The 21,549-nt window shown below is 38.4% G+C and overlaps 3 protein-coding genes across 4 annotated transcripts; 2 read left to right on the top strand and 1 right to left on the bottom strand.

Moving 5' to 3' along the window:
* Nucleotides 1–206: 206 nt before the first annotated feature.
* Nucleotides 207–8,138, top strand: LOC143342480 (uncharacterized). Its single transcript, XM_076766416.1, has 5 exons — nt 207–279; nt 407–499; nt 5,372–5,398; nt 6,434–6,588; nt 7,132–8,138. The coding sequence occupies exons 1-5, from the start codon at nt 231–233 to the stop codon at nt 7,402–7,404; spliced, it is 597 nt and encodes a 198-aa protein (XP_076622531.1). The 5' UTR covers nt 207–230; the 3' UTR covers nt 7,405–8,138.
* Nucleotides 8,139–12,076: 3,938 nt separating this feature from the next.
* Nucleotides 12,077–15,470, top strand: Spg7 (SPG7 matrix AAA peptidase subunit, paraplegin). Its single transcript, XM_076766390.1, has 9 exons — nt 12,077–12,493; nt 12,566–12,853; nt 12,925–13,150; nt 13,251–13,571; nt 13,668–13,836; nt 13,923–14,275; nt 14,445–14,941; nt 15,058–15,183; nt 15,256–15,470. Exons 1-9 carry the CDS (start codon nt 12,341–12,343, stop codon nt 15,415–15,417), a joined length of 2,295 nt encoding a protein of 764 aa, XP_076622505.1. The 5' UTR covers nt 12,077–12,340; the 3' UTR covers nt 15,418–15,470.
* Nucleotides 15,471–15,552: 82 nt separating this feature from the next.
* Nucleotides 15,553–21,481, bottom strand: Nbr (exonuclease mut-7 homolog). 2 transcript variants are annotated; one of them, XM_076766389.1, is made up of 13 exons: nt 20,919–21,481; nt 20,691–20,831; nt 20,313–20,497; nt 20,005–20,243; nt 19,760–19,941; nt 19,495–19,686; nt 18,841–19,044; nt 18,610–18,756; nt 17,504–17,782; nt 17,280–17,428; nt 16,887–17,207; nt 16,617–16,801; nt 15,553–16,540 (listed from the first exon to the last, which is right to left on the bottom strand). In XM_076766389.1, exons 1-13 carry the CDS (start codon nt 21,040–21,042, stop codon nt 16,243–16,245), a joined length of 2,646 nt encoding a protein of 881 aa, XP_076622504.1. In that variant the 5' UTR covers nt 21,043–21,481; the 3' UTR covers nt 15,553–16,242. The 2 variants fall into 2 exon arrangements, with proteins under 2 accessions (XP_076622504.1, XP_076622503.1); XM_076766388.1 differs by having other exon boundaries at nt 16,617–16,810; nt 20,919–21,476.
* Between the last annotated feature and the right edge of the window lie 68 nt (nt 21,482–21,549).

The raw sequence follows: 21,549 nt of genomic DNA, 5'->3' as shown, positions 1-21,549 counted from the left end.
TCCTCCTTTTCGCCTTTCTTCGAAGGGAAAGGACGCCGATAAGACGGCCGACGAGCAGTTTCCACCGTGTCTCGTCGCGTGTGCACGCCGATTTTTCCCGCCGCCCGGAGATCGACGCGATTTCTGTTGCGTGTGTGGCCCCCTTGTCGCCCGGCAGGATCGAAAAGTGTCGGTTCGAACGCTGATCCCGCGACTCATTTTTCCAGGGATACACGCCGCTGCACATCGCGATGCAATTCGACCACGAGAATATCTTCAATCTTCTAGTCCAGGTATACGGTAAGTTGGACTGGTTTTTGCACGATCGACCCCCTCGCGAATCGTATCCACCGCGTTGGAAAGTTTTCGGATCGCTGGGAAGCCCGATTTCGATTCTCCCGCCGATTTCCATCGATAAAATTCGCAGGAGCCAACCAGGAGATACGCGACTACAGCGGGAAGAAGGCCAGGCAATACTTGGTCTCCCAGGAGGCCGCCGTCAGTCAGGACACCTTCCGCAGTAAGTACCTCAGCGAATCTCGGTAAACGATACTCTATCGAGGACTCGTAACGTCCGTACGGAATCGATAAATCCGCGATATAAAGGTTCGATCGTCGCGCACGATCGCGATATCACCGGCGGCTGTAAATAAGACGCGTCGATGTCTCGCAATATTTACGCAAGGGATGCTAGAGCTGTAGCTATTCGCGGAAAATCGTAAAAGCAAATTACACGTTGTCGGTGTATATCTAATTCCAGTACGTGGAAGTTACGGGAGAATCATTGTCTCCCTCGGGATTTTTATCGTCCACGGCGATCTCGCGGTCTATTAATTTTGCATTAATCGCGAGCCTGAGAAAAACGCGCCGAGCGAGGAACGTGCATTTAAACGCTCTAACAACACCATTGTCGCCGAACGCTCGCAATTAAAGTTACGTAACATTAAGAGGTGAACACTTCGAACGCCGAGGGGAAAGCGTGTTTCCGCGGCCGCGTTCTTTCTTCGTAACGAGGATTCACGCGTTGTCGAATATTAAGGATCGCCATTCCCATCGACATCGTTGAATCTTCGTGGAAACGATACTCTACTCTGTCACTATTGTGAGACCTGGTCGTACACTTCTGATCGGTGAACCTCGGTGTTTCTCAACCTTCCCGCGGACGTGAAATTATTTTTTTTCTCGGTACATTTTAGAAGCGTCTTTTCAAGGATATTTATGTTTAATGTTCTTTTAACCCTTTGTAACTTCAGTTCCTTTATCTGTGGCTTTGCTACGGTAAATGTAAACAATTTTTCAGCATCGTGCTACTATGTGTTCAAGAGTTCGCGGAGCACAGTTTGAGAAACGCTGGTACAGTTGGTGGAAGAAACATTGCGAAGTACTTGGGTGTACAAACCGAGTGGTTTCTCAACACGTGTTGGACGGACGTCTTCCGTTTAAGGGAAAATGTTTTTACATTTTCTGTAAATGTATAGTACTATATAGTAATGTATTAATAATTCAAAGTAGTTTGCATACGACTTAATCTCGTTCTTCTCGAAACAATGTTTTAAGAAGATATTTTAAATAATGGAAATGATATTTAATAGACATTCAACAAGACTCGACACTGTCAAATTTCATAGCACAATGGTGGACAGAATCAGAGAACAGTCGTTTCTTTCACCAAGCGTACGCATAAAAATCGAGCACAAATTTTCCCAAGCTGTTCTATTCCGGATCAGAAGAGATATATTCGACGAACGAAAACAGAACGCTTGTTACCTGCAAAGCCAGTGGTTTGATGCTTCTTGTAATTATTTCTTCAAGCTCCTCTCGTGCCCGGAAAGGGAAGACCTTTTTCGAACTTTTATTCGATATCGTGGGAGAAAGAGTGCACGAGCACGACGAATCGACGCGATAAATTCGATCGCAATCGGAGCGCACGGATAAAGTCGATGCTCAATCGCCACGATAAACCAATTATATAAGTTACGATCCCAGGTACACCGCAGTTTGCACCGCTTTCATACGCTTGGTTATGGTTCGGCCTCCGCGGTATTCTTGGCTTATTTTCCGCTATCGGCTTTCTTTTGATCGCGCGCATGTTCGTATCGAGGAACTCGCTTTGCCCGTCTCCCGTCGTTCTTTGCTTCCTAGTTTCCATACTTTTCCGCCGGGGCAGCGTACCGTTCACAACTAATCCGTACGCGGCATCAACTTCAACTTCAACGCTCCATTTTTTATCGTTTTCGCAACTAAATACATCGATCGATCGTCGCCCCTGCCCCCCTTCGATTCGGATTCGTGGTTTAAAATTTTGTTGGCACGTACGAGTCTTCGTATTTTACTTTTCTTCGAAGCTTACTTCGAATCTTGGATAAACTTTCGGTATCGTGTCTCGTCTGAAATATGTTAAATTCAGGCAGTTTATACGCATTTCTGTTTTGAAAGTAAATGTTTCGAATTAGTTTTCATCGGTGTCACTGTAGCACGGTGATTGAGAATCGCTGCTGTATAGATTCCTCTCCGCAAAATCATTTTTCTGCACCTTCCTGTTTCGCGCCGTATCGTTCGTGACCTTTTAGAGTCGCGATCGTGACCTCGTTAGTCAGTGGCCGTCGCCTCTCGTACTTGCCGCCAGAGGGCTATGCTCTTGACTCTCTCGCAAGTACTCGATCGACCACTTCTTCCTATATACACACTCTTTGACCGACTACCCAATATCCAGTTGTTTAAGGCAGGATTTGCTAGAAAGGCTTATCGATGAGTCCCACTAGCAGGTCCCTTTTCCTTTTCTACCTTCCTATGACCTATCTCACTTGTCAAGCATTTCGACCCTTTTCAAACTCCTCTTCGAAATCGAATACAAAAATAGGAATCGAACAATGAAACAGTTGACAGAAATTCGAACGATACGTCGCGAATTCGACTGGTTTCGATCGTTTCCTCCGATCGTACATCGAAACTCGCGTCAATGTTCGATCCCTGTACCATCGACACGAACGCTGCATCACGCGACTGCACCCATTCGACATGCACCTCGAGAGCTTTTGCTTTGACGCGATATCCTCCTTGTTGAACGTGTTGTAAGGTGTACAGGCTCGGTGAAACGACCGCGCGATGAAAATAGACGACGTAAATGGGTTTCGGGCTCTCTTCTCCTCTTCTGTCCTCTGTCCTCGGTGAGTATTCGGGGCTCTGGAAGTATTCTTCTGTTGTAGGGATTACTGCTGCCGCTACGCACAGGCAAGTTCAGAAGCGCACCTCTGCTAAAGTAGTAAAGCGCTTGTGTCGCAAGATTAAAGTAGCCGCACCTTAAAGTAACGTATGACTGTCACTTTTATCGACGCTGACGTGAGTATTCCGACGACGAAAGCACGCGGGTCCACAATCCACTCTCACGTGACGTCGAAGATCGCTGATCGCGCCGCCCTGCGACGTCTTTTACGCCTTCGAACGCCGCGCCACGATTCCGTTCACACTTGCGCGGTGACTTCGAACATGGCGGCGAGCGAGCACTCATCGCGTAGCAGCGTTCGTCCAGAACTCGGCTCCGTTTCACTTAAAAATAAAACAATTTTGTTAGAACATGAATACGAACGCGACTCTTCCAATGGAATATACGTTTTCGATTTTCCGAACGTGTTACTTTTATATTAATTAACACTTTGCGCTAGTTTACGGTGTACGGAAAGGGCAAACTTTATTTTCTATCCGTGAATAAAATTTGCCAAGAATCTCCGATCGTCGCAGCCTGAACGGAAAGTCTACCGGCGCTTGATTTTTTATTTTATTTTATTTTTCCTTTTTTCTCCGTTTACTTTCCGATAGTCGAATCGCCGAGTCGTTCGTTCCTTCGTGGACCCCCGTTGATATTCCCGATGTTCCAAAAGAATTTGTGTACGTCTTGTACTTGTGATCGCTTTGGTCAAGTCTTAACGGACCTGTCCGGTCTGTCGCTGATACCGTTGCGGCGTTCAACGCTTGTTAAACGTTCTCGTCTCTCTGTAACCGCGCGCGACGAACACGCAGACCGAACACGCGCCTTTTTGCGATCGCGCGAATAATTTGTTCGTTGTGTCGTTTGATCGGGCTGCACGTTGCGTGTATCGTGCTTAACGCGGTGCAATCGAACGTTCCGAGGATACGATTACCTGTAACGGAAGCACACGGACTGCGGTGCTCGAAACGCGACCACGCGACGCGCGCGTGTTCGAGAGATCGACTAAAAATTGCGACCAAACTTCAACGAACTCGAAGTGGCAGTAGTACCTAGAGACACTAGCACCCAGCACCGTAGAAAATGTGTTTTAACCCTTCTAGCTGGCGATGTGAACGCGATCTATTTCGGCGCGATCGCGTGCGCCGCTGCTGGCTAGCGATGGGACCGATTCGATACTCGCGCAACTCGAACGAGTTCGCCGCGAACTGTCGAAGATCGATTACCTAACGATATCAATCGATACATTTCGGGACAGAAATGTACCAGAGCTACGATTCTACGTAGTTTCGTCAAAATTAACTTATCAAAAGCTACCATTCTCGACCGCCATGAGTACTCCAAATCGAGAATTCCCATCGCTAGTTACGGTAGAAACGTACAAAAAAATAACGCACGGAGCAAAATTCAGGCTGTTTCACATCGCCGACTAACGACAATCGTCAGTGTTTTCTTTGTTGTCACTATCACACGATAATAAAGCATGTGTACGTGGGCATGAGAAACGCATACTCGACACGAAATTTTCCAGCCAACGGAAAAGAAAAGGGACATTTTTTTTTTTTTTCGAAACCTTCGATTAACACACGAACATATAATACTCTTCGTCCATCTAAAATTCACTCGCCCTGATCCTTCGCCCGGTCGAAAACGCGACGACTGCATTCTTCGCGAGAACCAGATTCTCACGGTCGTTGGCGTAATTGCATCGACCGCGGATGACACCAACTATATTTTTTTAACCAGATTAACTTTCTCGATCACATTTCTCGTCCTCGAGCACGTCGAGCACGAGTTTAACGTTTCACCTAAAGTCGAATAAAATCGATGAACCTAATAATCACGACAGGAATTCGTCCGACGTCAGCGTTGACCACCATTTTGAATAATTTCGATATATTATCAATGTTTCGTGCACAACGACGAATACGAATTTTTTAAACGAATATTCGCGTTGGTCAGCACCGAACGGTTGGATTTTCCTGTTTAATTATTAACAAAAAGCGACAGTTTGCGAATACAGCAAGGACAGTCGCGCTAACCGATATACTTTCTCTAACCAAACGACTAATACCGTTTAATTACACCTATTCGTAATAGTTCGTCCATTATAGTTTCCCTCCTTGCGACGTCCGCGCGCTGCGACTAGAACGAGACAGTGTCAAATGATTTTCTATTTTATTTCAGAAATAAAAGCAAGGAAAAAGCATGCAGGTAAGAAATAATCCGCATGAAACGATCACTAATTAAGTGGAGCTAATTTAGTGCATGACCAGTCGAGCCGATCTGTGGCATAATTCGACACCGACCCGATAGAATGGTTTTAGTCCCTAAACCTTTGCTGATAAACCTTTAAGAATTCTCAATCGCTGTCCTTTTTCTTGCATAACGCGATCCAGCGAATTAGGTAATCTGGACGAAACAGTACGAAAGAGAATTCGATCTATGTAGGTAACGTAGTCAGAAACTGTCTAGATTTATTTTAAATTCGCGATATAGAGTTATCGTAGAGCCTGGAAAGGACTGTAACTCGTTTCCAAGCGAAGATATTTGTTATACGATATGAGCGCAGATAAATATTTATTATTTAAATATCTTGGCTTCGCTTAGAAATAGGTTACATTCCTATTTTTAAAGTAATTAACTACCATGTTTTTATAATACCTCGTAGCATAGCTTCTGGAAAATCTTCTGCCAGATTTGAAATATTTTAGTGATCATAAAATTTAGATATCGTTCACGCATACTTCCTATAGACACACAGTTTTGCTTATATGATAAATTTCGATCCAAATCAGTGGTTAATCATTCCCCGAATCATTACTTACAGATCTAACTTTTACTTATTACTCCTAGAGCTAGCACACGCCTGATCGAAATATTTTTGATCGTTTTTCGGAATTCATTAACATTTTTTTTATTAAATACCTACTCCAAACGTAACTTGGACCCGGCAGACCCATCCTAGAACTAACAGGCTCGTCTGAAACCTGAGACCAACAGAAACTCTCACGCCGCCATATTGTAGAGGCTACAGTAGATGCATGCGAAAACGTTTTACGTTAGGCGAACGAACGAACGAAAGAAACTATAAGAGAGCAACGGATTACGAGACGTTGTCGGTCCCTTAAGGGACGGCGATAAGAGAAACGCGGATAGAGAGAAATGAATAGACGGAAGAGGCGTGCGTGAAACGTAGAACAGGAACGATTAGCAACGGGTTAACACGATCACTGGTTGAACACGCAGAGAAAGATCTTGGTTTCCTGCGTATTGGCTCGCTGAACGTACGCGTGAAACGTACGACGGAAGCATTCAGCCAGTTCCTGGGTGTGGCAACTAGCAGTGTCAGCAGCAACCACGAGAAGCTACACAAGAGCTGGGGATCGGCGGATAATGTGCAGGTAGGGAGAGACTGTTTCTCGAAAATTGCCACCGACACACTTCCAACCTCCGGTTGCTTCACCCTCTATAATTATTCAACCCCTGAACGCCCGGTGTATCCGAGCTCGAATATTATTACGCGTCCAATACGCGAACTCAAGTACGTTTTTAATATCAACGCTTTCTCAATTTATTCGTTCAAGAAATTGTTTTTTTTTTAAATAACTTGTACTACTTGTACTTGTAATAGTATTGGGAGTGTGCATTATCCCCGGTTCTTAGTTTTGTGACACCTCGCGCGCTTGCCAATAGAGGGCTACGCGCAACCTGTATTTCTCACAAGTAATCGACCATCTCTGGGAAAAATTTTAACGAGAGATTCTGGAGGCCAAAATAAGACGAAAGTAAGGTTTATTTTGGCCTCTAAAATCTCCCATTAAAATTTTTCCCAGGGGTGGCCGAACACCCTGTATAGACGCTCCTCTGACTAGCCATCGAATGTCTAAGATAGGCTCTTCTAGCCAGGGCCAGGATTTGCTTTAATTTTTCTCGTTTCACGAAAGTTGGAACAGAAGATGATGCCGCCGCCAAAGTACGCGCCCATCAAGAAGAGGAGAAGCCGCAGGGCCCAGGATTTCGGATCGTCGCGGGACCATCACGCCGCCAGTCAGCCCAACACTCCGCTCCTTCAGGGCAAAGTGTCTCGGTCCAGTCAACATCGTCGACCAACGTCCACGACGGCCGCCGGACCCGTCAGGACGCAGCAGAACAACGACTCGGACTCGGACACCGCGTGCGGTTTCGATTCCGCGTGGCGAGGATCCGCGCAACTGTAGACCCGGGCGTGTCTCTTGCTTTGTCTACCGTGCCACGAAGACCACAGAGGCTTTACCGAATCACCATGTACCTTTTCGTCCGGGTTGCCTTGGACAACGATGCCTAATTCCTTCCTTTATCAATAGTTGATCGCTCAAGAGACTCCTCTCTTCGCCAATAAAATGAAAAGTTTACGAATGCCAGCGAAATCTTTCGCGTTTTCAGAATTTACGGAAACGATTTAACGGTTTTCAAGTTTAGTCGTATAGCAGGATAATCGCGAGAAGAATTGCGTCGATTCCAAAAGTGATAGTCGCCCAGTAAATTCTCGTTGACAGATTTTCGCGAAAACGAATACTTTTCTACGTTGCAGAGACGTTTTTTTCTTTTTTTGCTGTTATTACTGTCACTATAGCTTCTATAAGTGCCTTATTTAACGATTAGAAGCAGCGGGTTAGGTTTACGAGTGTCTCTTTTACGCGAAGACCAAATACGCGATTCTCTTGTCAGCGTGACAACGAGATTGCGATCTTTCTATACAGGGTGTTCTGCGCACAATTTGTTTTTGTTTTATTAATTAAATAGCAACGATATATAGATATATATTTGTATGTAATGGAAGGCAATGAATTCCTACTGTAATTCTGTCTGTGTTATTTATGACATTATTATATATTAACTACGTCGTTGTAAATTTGTTGAATGAGATGTATAGATAATCATGACGAGTAATAATAAATAATTAATTATGCGATGAGAATTATAAACTTATGAGAAATTTCCGACTGACTTGTTTGAATTTAATTCGATGAACTATCGACTGTTTCTATAGTCGATTCCTCTATCGATTTGGCACTATCTATTCGCGGATATCGAAAGTACTATCGATTGTAATACCTCGTCTGTGGTGAAAGATCTATTCGTATACTTCGTCTCTGACAATATTCTAGAATCTTTGATGAATCAATGAGAATCAAAACTAACCTAGCGAAGAAGCTCTATATTTATGACGACCTATGCAAAGCGGATCGCAGCCAATTTGCTAATATTATTTAGTTTTTAATTAATAATTGCATTACCCAGCTAGGAGTGATACGATTATTAATTAAACGCTAAATAATATTACCCAGGTCTCACCACGTGGAGGTTGCTGCGAATGGAGACCCGCCCTAACCGATTCCCAACCACCCTCCATTGATAAAGATCTGTGACCAACGATCGTTGGTCGAAGAAGAAACAAACGAAAGTGCAACCAATGAAAGATGCACGACCAACGAAGAGAGTTGAAAGAATTTTCAATAGAATTTCTCTTCAAATAAAAATAACCTGCCTAGCATAATGGTTAACCAAACACCTGCCTAACTATAAATCTAAATTCGTTTATTATATCAAGAAATAATTCTAAATTCGCAGCCATTAGCTCGGTGTCACCCACGAAGAATAACTTTTCTATCGTGGGTGACACCGATTACCAGGTCTCACCACGAGGAGGTTGCTGCGAGTGGAGACCCGAAGGGAGATAGATGGAATCCAAGTTCCATCGATCTCCCTTTTACATCCTTAGAAACTAGATTAGTCATGCCAAGTAATTATTTTGTTTAAAAAGGGATGAAGCTAAATTGTTGGAGACGCGACGCGACGCGATGCTGAACCGTGCAGCAGATCTTCGGATCGAATCGACACTACCCTTGGTAGATTGATTTCTATTTCTAGAAATCGATCTGTCATTGGCAGGCGACTAGATCTTTCGGACAAACTGGACGGCCGATCACATGTTTCGTTCAACGAAACAGTGGTGACCGAAGCAAGAAGCGAGACGAGTCGAGAGAAGCTACTTGTTAAATAATTACTTAGCATACGCAGATACACTAGAGACTTAAAATTAACGTCGAAGCTCAAGTCTAGTCAAGTCGAAGCTAAAATTCGGACGATAGAAGGAAACAAAGTTCCTTGGATGTTGTACCAAGCAATTATATGGTTAAAAAGAGGGATGAAGCTAAATCGTGGGATACGCGACGCGACACGACGCGATGCTGTACCGTGCAGCGGATCCGAGGATCGAACCTACTGCCCTTGCTAACTCGATCTCAACAAGAAAACAGAGAACTGCAACTCCGAATCGAGGTCTCCATTTCTCCAACGCAACCCGCCGGGAGCCCGAAGGACCCGACTTAGGCTGTCTGACAAAGAGAGAGTACCTGAGACAGAGTCGACTTCCGCTGGAAGGTATGCGTTTCCGCAGAATACGGAAACTCCACACCTTCCAGCGAAGTGCCGTTTTCCCTCAATCAAGCTTACCAAGGGAAGGCGATTAGATCTGTAGGACCAGATACACGGCCGATCACATGTTTCAATCGATGAAACAGCGGTGACCGAAGCTAGGAACGAGGGAACGAGAGAACGAGAAGTTACTTATTGAATAATTGCTTGGTAGGACGCGGAAATATGTACAATAAAGAAATCTTCGACGTTAATTTTAAGATTCGCGACGAAGCTTAAATCTAATAGACTTAAAATTAAATGTCCCTCGGCGGTTGTGGCGTCTTCGATGTCCCTGCAAATAATCTGAAACTAAAATTGATACTCATATTAGTGACATACGAAAGGAAATTTAATAACCACCATGCAAACTAGACGAAGCGATGGAATAATTTGTCGTGCTGATGTACCTAAAAGTGAGAATCTATGAAATTCTCGATGCTAGACCTACCTAAGGAAATGTACAAAATTTACACATGTTACGAACAAAGTATTCTACCTATACTTGCGTAACGAGAGTATAATGTCGAAGTAAAATAGCAAACGATCGCAAAAATTATCTCAAGAACCATACAAATTTCAACGACGAACAGAAACAAAGATTAAAAATCCAACGCAGAATTGAAAATCCAACGATGAAATCAAAGAATGAAAATACCCAAGAATCAAACAAAATATCTTAGCGAAATAGAACAAGAATAGAAATCTCATTCTAATTAGTAACATCGAAATTCATAAAATAATATACAAACAGAATACATAAAATAATATGCAAACAAAATAGGTACATGATCCAACACAATTATGCCAATTCAAAAAATAAGGCAGAAGTAGAAATAAAGGAAGAAAACATAATAATTAGATAAAACCGGGCAGTAAAACAACACAGAATTATGACCAAACAAATAAAATAAACTGGTCAGTTTTGTGATAATAATATAAATAAGTAAAGTGGGCTTACTACTTGTTGAGCATTAGTTACCATTACCAAGGAAGCAGCACCAGAGGTCCAGCTGTAACATAAGAAATGATTCGTAATTTAGCAAAAGCGTTAGACAGTTCCATAACATTCAATTGGTATCAAACGACAAAATAGAAGTGGGGAGAGCAAGTTTAAATAGTTCTTACCAGTGGTCATCACGGTCCGGCACTGGTCAGTAGTGGTCAGTAGTCGGATCTGCGCTGGTCAGCACTGGTCAGCACTGGTCAGTAGTGGTCAGTTCTGGTCACTCCTGGTCACTCCTGGTCACTCCTAGTCAGTCCTGGTCCCCCTGGTGGTCAGCACTCCACGAATGGCCTGACTTAGGCCCGCGAGACCCGATCCCCCTGGATGCTCCAGGGGTACTGAAGAATTTGTCCAGCGGTAGTCTTCGAGTGGGGAAGTCGATGAGTGGGGAGACAGTGTCAACGTGAAGAGTTAAGAACCGTTTGGTCTAGAGAACAACGCTATTTCGATTGGTCCCACCTCTTGACCATTTCTGGACCTTCACTGGACCACTGACCTTGATGTCAACCTCACTGTTGACCACCAGTGACCATGAGTTAGTCATTGTTGATCATCGACCCATTCAAACCATTGCGAAGGTTAAAGCCTTCTTACGAGGATCCTCTTACAATTTGATGCATGACTTTTTTAACATTTTGTTCCACTTTGAAAGAGTGTATCTCATATTATAAGACACTCGTGGTACAGCGATAGCGTTCATCCCACTAACGATAGGTCTATTCGTTACCTCGTTTATGTGTAATAGGTATACATGGGTTGGAAAATAAAAATGCCTGGGCAGTTGAGACTCAAAATCGTATGCAGGTTGACACAAATCGGATTTCAGCTGTTTCGAAAGCAAGAAAGAAAGACTCACTGTTATGAATCAATTTATAGATTTATCAAGAGACATATGTATAACCTCCGTATCTGTAGTATTACTCATTTTCTATTCGTTAATTTTTGTTAATACGTGTCTTTTTGTACATCAGTTCGAACAATTGCCATACCGAGCGAAAAACTCAAAGGTGATTTTAGCGTCCACGTCAGTTGGGAAACTATTCACTGAATTAGTATTAGTGGGCAGACAGTTGTAACGTGTGCATAAATACATGCGAGTTGACTATGGGGAAGGGATTGAAATTCATTTCTAAATCTTGGTAATGTTATGAGTGGCACGGCAATGGTAATGGGGCTCTAGAGCTCTAGAAAAATGGACCGAAAAAATACATTGGGTGGAAGGTCTACTCGTATACCTTGTCTATGATACTATCAACAAAGTAATTTAAAAAAAAAACAATTTAAGCGTATTAACACAGACGAAGTATGGAATAGATGTTGCATGCAATACATATTTTTTTTATAATTAAGACTGTATCGCCATCTACGGCAGAACGTCCAAGTTTATCGAGAAATAGTACGTTCTCTACAACGCTAGATGACAGTTTCCTCATGGCACTGACTTACCATTTGAAAATACTAATGCTACACAATTTGTAAAACGCAGGCCCCCGATTTAAACCGAAAATTTTCTTCGAAAGATAAAAATAAATTGTGATTGATCATCATTTGTTGCATTAACTAATGAAATTTCGCCAGTTAAGAAATGTCTTTAACATTTAAACCGCTCGACACATGAGTGAGGCTTTCACAAGTATCTATGTGCCAGTGTTAAATGGTACGCTCATGATTTCAGTGCTTACGAGTAAGTTATGCAGAATTTAATAAAATATCCAAAACGACAGTATGTCGATTCGCGAAGGTATCTGGTTTCCTTTCTTAAATATAATTCAAAGAACACCATATCCAGATGTATCAATCTTAATAATGATGCGAGTAGGTTATGTCTTCCGGCAACACATCGAGTAAGTAATTATTTCGGTGCTTCTTTTCATCATTGATTATATGACCCAATCATAAAAAAATATCCATTTCAGCTTTACTTAAAAGTACATCAAGAATTGAACGCGATACAATCATTACTTTTTAAAAATGATCCTCGTAGAAGGTACTGTTTTACAACATTGTACAGTACGAGGAATTTTAGTACAACACCGAGATTATCAAATAAAAATATAAATAATGGAGGAGCTTCTAAAGGTCCTAACAGGAATCCTAATGATCCCAACGAATTTATAGTGATACTTCTAAAACTATTTCTTATAATTAGTGTATTTATACTATCTTATCAATTGACAAACACTGAGATGATTAATTCTATGCAGGTTCGTTAGCGTAAATAAATAACAAAGTTTGTTAATTTATTAATTACATAATTTTTGTTAATATGTTACAGATACATAAATTTATATGGAATGATTTTATAAATGAGATGCTCTTAAAAGGAGAAGTCGAACAAATTGTAATTGACGACTTTATTATAACTGTATATCTTCGACCAGATGCTATTTATAAAGGTCAAAGATATCCACGCAGATATTTTAGAGTAAACTCCGCGGAATATGCAAAAATTCTAGAAGATAAAATTAGAGAAGTAGAAAAAAGTGTTGGTATTAAAGCAGGTACAGAAGACAAACAGAATTGTATTTCAATAAATAAATTAATGTTATTTCATCCATATATTGGTATTTCTAACACGATTGTACCATATAATTTTTCCAGAGGATGCAGTTCCAATTAAGTATATACATAAAAAAAACAATGATGGTTCAATAGTTACATCTTTACTTTTATTAGGACTATTATATATGATATTTAGAGGAAAGTCTTTTCGTAATATGGGAATGAAGTTCCCAGATCCAAAAGATTTCATGAATCAAAAAACGAAGGCATCATTTACATTAGTTGAGCCTTTTTCTGGTAAAGGTGTGCGATTCGAAGATGTAGCTGGTCTAAAGGAAGCCAAAACAGAAATTATGGAATTTGTAGATTATCTTAAGCAACCTGATCGATATAAGAAACTCGGTGCTAAGGTACCCAAAGGTATTCGAAATTTCAATTTGAAAAACTTCGATTTCTACTGTTTTTCCTTTCCATATGGATATAGTCTTAGCTGTTATTAATTCTGTTTACGTTTAGGGGCTTTGCTCTTGGGACCACCAGGGTGTGGCAAAACACTTATAGCTAAAGCCGTTGCAACCGAATCGAATGTTCCGTTTTTGTCAATGAACGGATCCGAATTTATCGAAATGTTGGGTGGATTAGGTGCAGCGCGTGTAAGGGATCTATTTGCGGAAGCTAAAAAGAGGTTGATTATTTTCTTTACTCTTCGTAAAAAATATCTCTTTTCTAGATGTCCTTCTAAGATTAACTTTTACTTCGCCTATTTTCCAGAGCCCCTAGCATTATATATATAGATGAAATTGATGCGGTGGGGAAAAAACGGTCAGAAGGAAATATTGATCTCAGTAACGACGAATCCGAACGAACATTAAATCAACTTTTGGCAGAAATGGATGGAATGACGAGTTCGGAGGATGTTATTATTTTTGCTTCAACAAACAGGGAAGATGTTCTAGATAAAGCTTTAATAAGACCTGGTAGATTTGACAGACACATTTTAATCGATCTTCCTACCATGGAAGAGAGGAAACAAATTTTTGAATATCATCTTAAGTCATTGTCATTGCAAGGCAAACCTGACCAATATTCTGGATACTTAGCTTCTCTTACTCCTGGTTTCAGTGGTATTGTATACGATTATTATTAATGAGTTCTAAAGATACAGTAGTGCCCACTTAAACGACCGCGGTCGGTCCCGAGCGCTGACACTTAAGTGGGCACTACTGTATTTTTTTTTCACTGTAGTTTGACTAGTTTGACGTAAGAGGTTAGGTTCAAGCGAGATCTTTGCAGGTGCGGACATAGCAAATGTCTGCAACGAAGCTGCATTGCACGCGGTAAGAGAAAAGAAAACTAAAGTCAGAAGCGACGATCTTTTGTACGCAATCGATAGAAACATAGGTGGCGCAACAAAAAAAACAAATACATTAACACCTTCTACGAAAAAAGTTGTTGCTTATCACGAAGCTGGGCATGCCTTGGTAGGATGGTTATTAGAATACACAGATACTTTACTTAAAGTAACCATAGTACCGAGAACAAATTTGAGTTTGGGTTTTGCACAGTATACTCTATCAGATCAGAAACTATACAACAAACAAGAACTTTTCCAAAGAATATGTATGATGTTAGGTGGTAGAGTTGCAGAAAGCATAACATTCAATCAAATTTCAACTGGAGCAGAAAATGATTTAAAAAAAATAACACAAATAGCCTATGATCAAGTTCAAAGATATGGAATGAGTCCAACAGTAGGCTTAATTTCGTTTGATGAAGAAATGACAAGCACGGTAAGATATAATTACGATAAAATACGACATAATCGACGAAGAAGTAAAAATTATTATATTAATCACAGAATAATCCTATACAATGCTAGTGTCGATTTATTTTTTCTTTCTTTCAGAAAACCAAAAAATTGTACAGTAAAAAAATGGGAAATTTAATGGATGCTGAAGTACAAAGAATAATAACAGAAGCGTATAAAACAACTGAGAAATTGTTATTGGACAATAAAGATAAATTAAAAAAGGTTTGTATGCTTACAATTTGCAGAATCAAAATATATTTTCATATGTTGACTTTTAATTATAAAAATTTATAGCTTGCCGAAGCGCTTCTAGAAAGAGAAACTTTAACGTATGACGACGTAGAAAAGTTGCTTGGTCCTCCACCTTTTGGAAAGAAACGACTCATCGACCCGATTAAATTTGTTCCGGATATAGAAACAGAAGCACCAAAACCAACACATTATAGCCCGTTTTGATAAGTATATGTACCATATGATATAGTAAAAAATGAAATGATTTCAAAATGAAATATGTTACAAAATTTTTCATAATACAATAATCCCTCGAAATGTACACAAGGAATATTTTTTCGCAATGAACGAAACAAAATAAAAGGTTCATAAATTTATTTAGATAAAAACAACATTTTCACAGACTACCTTTTGGAAAATACGAATTCAGAGCATAATGTTATAAAAATTAATAAGTTACTTTATTTTCAAATAAAAACCATTTAAAACTTTTTATAGAAAGTAGACATATATTTTTATACCTGATGAATATATTTGTCTACACTACATATTATGTAAGTAGAATGTACTGTGTGAAAAACGAAAGATCATCGTATTATAATTCAATAATTAAATATTTGCTTATGAGAAATTGTAGAAACATTAAAATAAAACTTAAATAGATTATTAAACAAATAGATAAAAAGAAAATATCTTTGTTATATTTGTCCCCTTCATACTGCATCATTCTTCATAAAATGTACCACAAACACTTTTGTGCGATATCTAACAACTCTTTTAAGATCAACGTAAAAAGTAAAATTAGTAACAACTCATAAAATAAAAATTAAAAATAACTTTCTAATGCTACGTAAGTTTTTTGAAGATGTTAGAAAAATTCTTAAAATACAGATAGCGGTTTAAAAGAATAAACGTAATAATTCGTTTGTTATCAACATCGTACATTATAGGAACAGTTGTCACTGACTCAAATCAACGAAGACAATTTTGATTTGTGCATTCCTAGTCTTTGAGTACAACTTCGTCATAGTCTCACATTTAATAATAAAATCACCCGCGAACAAGATCTTTCAAAAGGTACAACGTACGTTCTAAATTTGTACCATCCCAATAAACCTTCCCACACCGTTCACAAATATAAAATAGTTGTACAGATTTTAATATGGATACCGGTACTTTGTCTATTTGTATGCACATATTATACTTCGTCGAACACTTGTTGATATTAACAGAATTGGTACTCAATATCCATGTCCGATCCTCGCTTTGTTTATAATCGTTAACTGAATTTGTTATCGGAGCATCCGAAATAGGATAACTCTTATATTTGCGATTCAGCTTAGCGAAGCTAAGTAATTATAGAAATTCATTAGCCTTATTGTTGTATTTAATGATTTTAAAACAAACAAATGTATATAACGAACCTTTGTGTAAGCTTGTCCATTAACAGTTTTGGAACTTTTGTAAATTCATTGCTGTTACAAACTTTACATCGACTATAAATATTTCTTCTTGTGACCAATATTTTAAAATGATTGAGTACCTCTCGCAATTGCTCGTCAGGAGTATCGGTCAACACTACATAGATCTTTCCAAGTGGCGAAGGAGACTGTAAAAACTATACGCAATACAGTTTAAATGATAACGGTATTAACGAAATTAAACAAAAACATAAAAATAGATCTCACACTCACGTGTTTACGACGAGTTAGAAGTATCCTATTTTCACACACCGCTACCTTCAAAGATTGACTTCCAAATTGATCAAATGGAAGGAATACGCAGTCACAACCACACGTCCGTAACTTGAAGGATAAACCACCTAACATCGAATCGCAAACGACGCGCCATTTATGAGCCTCCGTTTGTTTCTGATTGTACATTTGCGGACGATATTCTTGTATCGCATTTTTATCGTATGTGTTGTCTATATTTTCTGATCTTTGCGGTAGTCGAGGTGTTTGTAAATTTTGTCTCCTATCAGAATTTAATATTTTGTTTTTGGATGTACGCGGCTATAACAAAATGCATACAAAAATGTATAATTGGTTTTAAATGCTTTACTTTTTTATTATATTAAAGCTTGCCTTATCTATAGGTTTCTTTATATTCTTTTTAGGAGATCTGTGCGGAATGTGTTGTATTTCCGCACAAATTTCATGGAACTGAATATCTAACTGCTTGCACTGATTTTCTAATACTGAATATATTTCTAATAAACAGTACGCGTCTAACGCTGTAATAAAAAAAATTATATTGTCACTATATCCATATTTATTCAACTTAAATATTCGAAAAATCAATTACTAACCCGCATACATGATTTGACTATTTCTCAGTGGCCTTTGTTCCCAATTCGAGAATTGGTCGGATTTATCTAGTTTCTGTCCAAAACAGAGTTCCACAAGTTTACTTAAACTTTTTTTGTTTAAATGCTCATCACCTTCGTGTGGAAATACAAACTTATATTCATCTACTAATTTTTTCCATAATTCGACTACGTCTAAATAGCCTTCCCCGTACGTTTTCACATTTGCCAAAGCAGGCAAACTATCATGCATGACTGTCATGTCATGAGCTATCCCAAATCCTATATTACGAAATTATGTAAATGTATGTATACATAAGGTGGAATATTTTAAGAGGGTATTTCTTTCTTTTTTATTAATCCACGACATCATATATGTACTTGCAATAAAATTATTTCTTGGATTTCTATATGTTCATAAATCGATTAATGTTCTAGCTTATCGATACGTGAATAAATCAGCAGGACTATTAGATGTCAAATCTTACAAAATTTCCTTCGATGTTCTTTATAGGGAATGTTTTTATTAGGTTCTCAATCAGGAACATTATGCAAGAGTCAGCGCTGTCCAACATCCCTCACGCGTCTACTTCCCCTTCCGGTTGTTCTTTTCCCACATAACCTACCTACGTTGTCAGAGAAACCTCGACGTTAAAGAAAAGACGAATAAAACAAAATTTGCGGGAAATAGTAGCATTGACTCCCTTTGATGACGTGATCACTGACACATGCGTCGTGTATGGTGCACAGCACCTTCTTCGCATCATGTGGAAACCCTAACAACGCGGACGAAAGTTGAGAAACATCAAAGGGATCGCAAGCCCTGATTTGGACAGCGCTGAAATAGAGGGTTAAATTTTAATATTATACAAAATTCGAAATATAAACGAAGTTACGCAAGTGTAAAAAAAGCTGAAACATGAAATGAATTTTCAACGCGTATTTCTCGAAATGTAGTTGTCCCAGCTGTAAAGACTGGATAGATTAAAATACTTGTACTAAAAAAAAAAAGGAATACCTTCTTAATACTGTTCCCATTAATTGAATTTTCTTCATGTTTCATTCTAAATTATACTACACTGGAACGTTTTTAATTAATTGATATTTACCGAGTTTTAAGATACTCTTGTTTTCAAATAGTGTCATGGCCAACTCGGCCCACAATTTCATTTTGGATCCCATAGTCGTTACATCTAAGATATACACATTTGTTTTAGTTGCTATTTGTATCAAAGCTAACTCAGTTTGTTTTGTACCTATCGATCAATAAAAATATTGCAATTATTGATTATTACAAGGTCCTTTACTAAAGATTCTAAATAATTAATTTAGAATATTACCAAAGTTAGGCTTCCATTCTGAATCAATGCCAACGATACGAACGTTCCTTAATCCATTATTAAGGAAATCTTCAAAACTTTTCACATCATTTACCACTTTTATACAATCTCTTGATAATTTTAATTCGTGATAATTTATAGAATCATCTGAGTCTTCCCAATCGCTCATTTCTCCTCTACTAGTGGAAGCTCCTTCATTTATTCCTAGATAGCGTAATTTTATAAAATGGTACAATAGTGCCCCCTTAAATGTCCGCGGTCGTTTATGGTCAAGAGCACACGAGCGCTAAATCGACGTGCGTTGCGACGAACGTCGATTTCAACGACCGTTACAACTTCAGTCACCGTATTACCGGACATTTTTGCATAAGGTATGAAATATAAAGAAATAAAGCTGAATGTAGAACTGTATATCACAATACCCACCTAATAAATGACTGACGGTACGCTCCATCTTCGACACTCGTGTGACCTGCTTTATTTATTTCAAAACAAAAGAAAACGTGCGTCGACGTATCTCAACGTGCGTTCTAGCATAAATACATCGATAAAAAATCAACACACGTTACAACGGACGTTGAAAGCGACGCACGTTGGTAGTGGGCACTAATGTAGATGGTCAGAGAAAAGACATCAAAATATAAAAAAAATTACCTTCAATTTCAATGTGATCAGCTTCGTACGAAATCGCCCATGGCCATTGTTCTTTAGGTATATTTAATTTTCGAGCCCAATATAAACCTTCTTTATTATCGTTTGCGTTAATTAACATTTTTATCATATCAAGTTGTAACTGTCTATCATCTCCTACTGCTTCTTCAATCATTTCTTTCCAACTTGCGGTATCTTAATTTAAAAATGATCAATGTTTTATTCAAATCATTTAAAAACTGTCTCATTATTTAAAAAGTGAACATACTTAAACTTCCGTCTGTATAACGTTTATGCATAAGGAAATGTAATGCGCCTTTACTTCGTTTCTTATTTAAATTTTGACAAAAATCTGGTGGAAGATTATACAGTTTGATAAAACGCGATATCAGCTTAATCATTGGTTTTTTTTGTGTTGTTGATATCTTCACATCTGGTATATTTTTTTCTCTGCAATATAGTATAAATACTGTTATACTTAATGTTACTTTTTACAATATTATCTAAACTTACTGAATGATTGTTGACAATTGGTTATGCATATTATTATCGGGTGCGATTAAATTATCTAGATACTGAACCAGATCAATTTGCATTTGTGGATAATCATGTATAAACTCCTGCACATTCGTTAACCTATTTTGTAAAATAAGTGGTAACAATAAAGATTCTATATCTTGGAAGAAACTTTGTAGTTTTAACATAACCGCATATTGCGCCGCCTCTTTATACTTTTTATCTTCAATCATTTTCTGAAAGAATATAAGTATTGTACATAAGTACGAGCATAATATGTTAAACTATTTATTTTTTAATTATACCTCTATTATATTAAGGAATTCTTCTTTATGGTCTACAAAGTCATATGTATCTGCAACTAATTTAATAAATTGCATGTTACTCTGACTAATAATTAATTGAAATGTTGCTAATTTTAAATCAGGAACTAGGAAATGCTTTAATTTTTCTTTTCGTGGTTCTAACCATTTTGCATATTCTTCGATAACTGAAATAGATAAAAACAAATTATTAAATCAATTGTTGTAATATTTATATAAAAATACTTTTACACATTGTTGGTACAAATACATCAACAATTCTACATTTAAAAGAAATTAACAACAATTAATACAATAAATGCAAAATTCTGTTTGTCAAATGAGTAAAGATACATGTAAATATTGCCATAAAAAATAAACCTGCAAATGCTAATGTGGATTTTGATTTCATTTGTTTAAAGTTTGTGGTGTTTACTATTATTCTTATTGTGCTCAAGTATGGATTAGGCGCGCTTTCAAAATAATCTATCAATGTTTTGCTTAGACCTTCGCACTGTTTCCCTGTAAAAATATGCGAGAAATGAAGCATTGAAAATAAAGAAAACATAATTATAATATTAACATTGTAACAATATGTATTATATTTACATAATTGCCATATATTGGCAAGTGACTTTAGCCATTCTTTTGTAGCTTCATCTATAGATGAGAAGAATAACAAATAATCGTTGTCATTATTTGTAGAAAGTTCTGCCACTGTTGTACACGACATCGAAGTTTCAATTTCGTTTACTACTGCTCCTATAGCGATATATCAACTCTACGTGACACGTAGTGAAAATGAAATATCTTATGATATTATCATAGGCTGCTATGCTTGGAAAAAATAATTGAAACGGCACGGTCTAACAATCCTTTGCACAAACATTGACGTATCGTTCACTGTCACGATTATTGTAAATGACGGTTCGAGAGTTTAAGAATGAATTTCTTCCATTGAAACAATTTATAGAAAGAGAACGACACCGCTCGTAGTTCCAATACGAGATAAAACGTAGCCTTGAAATTCCCTAGAAACTTAACTTTTCTATTATTAAACATGGGAAGTACATCGAATAAAACTACAAATAATTAATTTTGTTTCTTTATCTGCACGATCGTATTGTGTTTCTTTTCTTTTTCGAAACGAAACATGATCGTTACGGCGATTTCTATGTTAATTTAAAAATTTATTATTTCGGAACACATGTCGATTGTATACTTCGTTTATGATAAGTAC

Source organism: Colletes latitarsis, chromosome 6 (genome assembly GCF_051014445.1).
Source record: "Colletes latitarsis isolate SP2378_abdomen chromosome 6, iyColLati1, whole genome shotgun sequence".
In the NCBI taxonomy this organism is placed as follows: Eukaryota; Metazoa; Arthropoda; class Insecta; order Hymenoptera; family Colletidae; genus Colletes; species Colletes latitarsis.
Note: the sequence above shows the minus strand (reverse complement) of the source record. Positions and strands in the feature narration are given on the sequence as shown.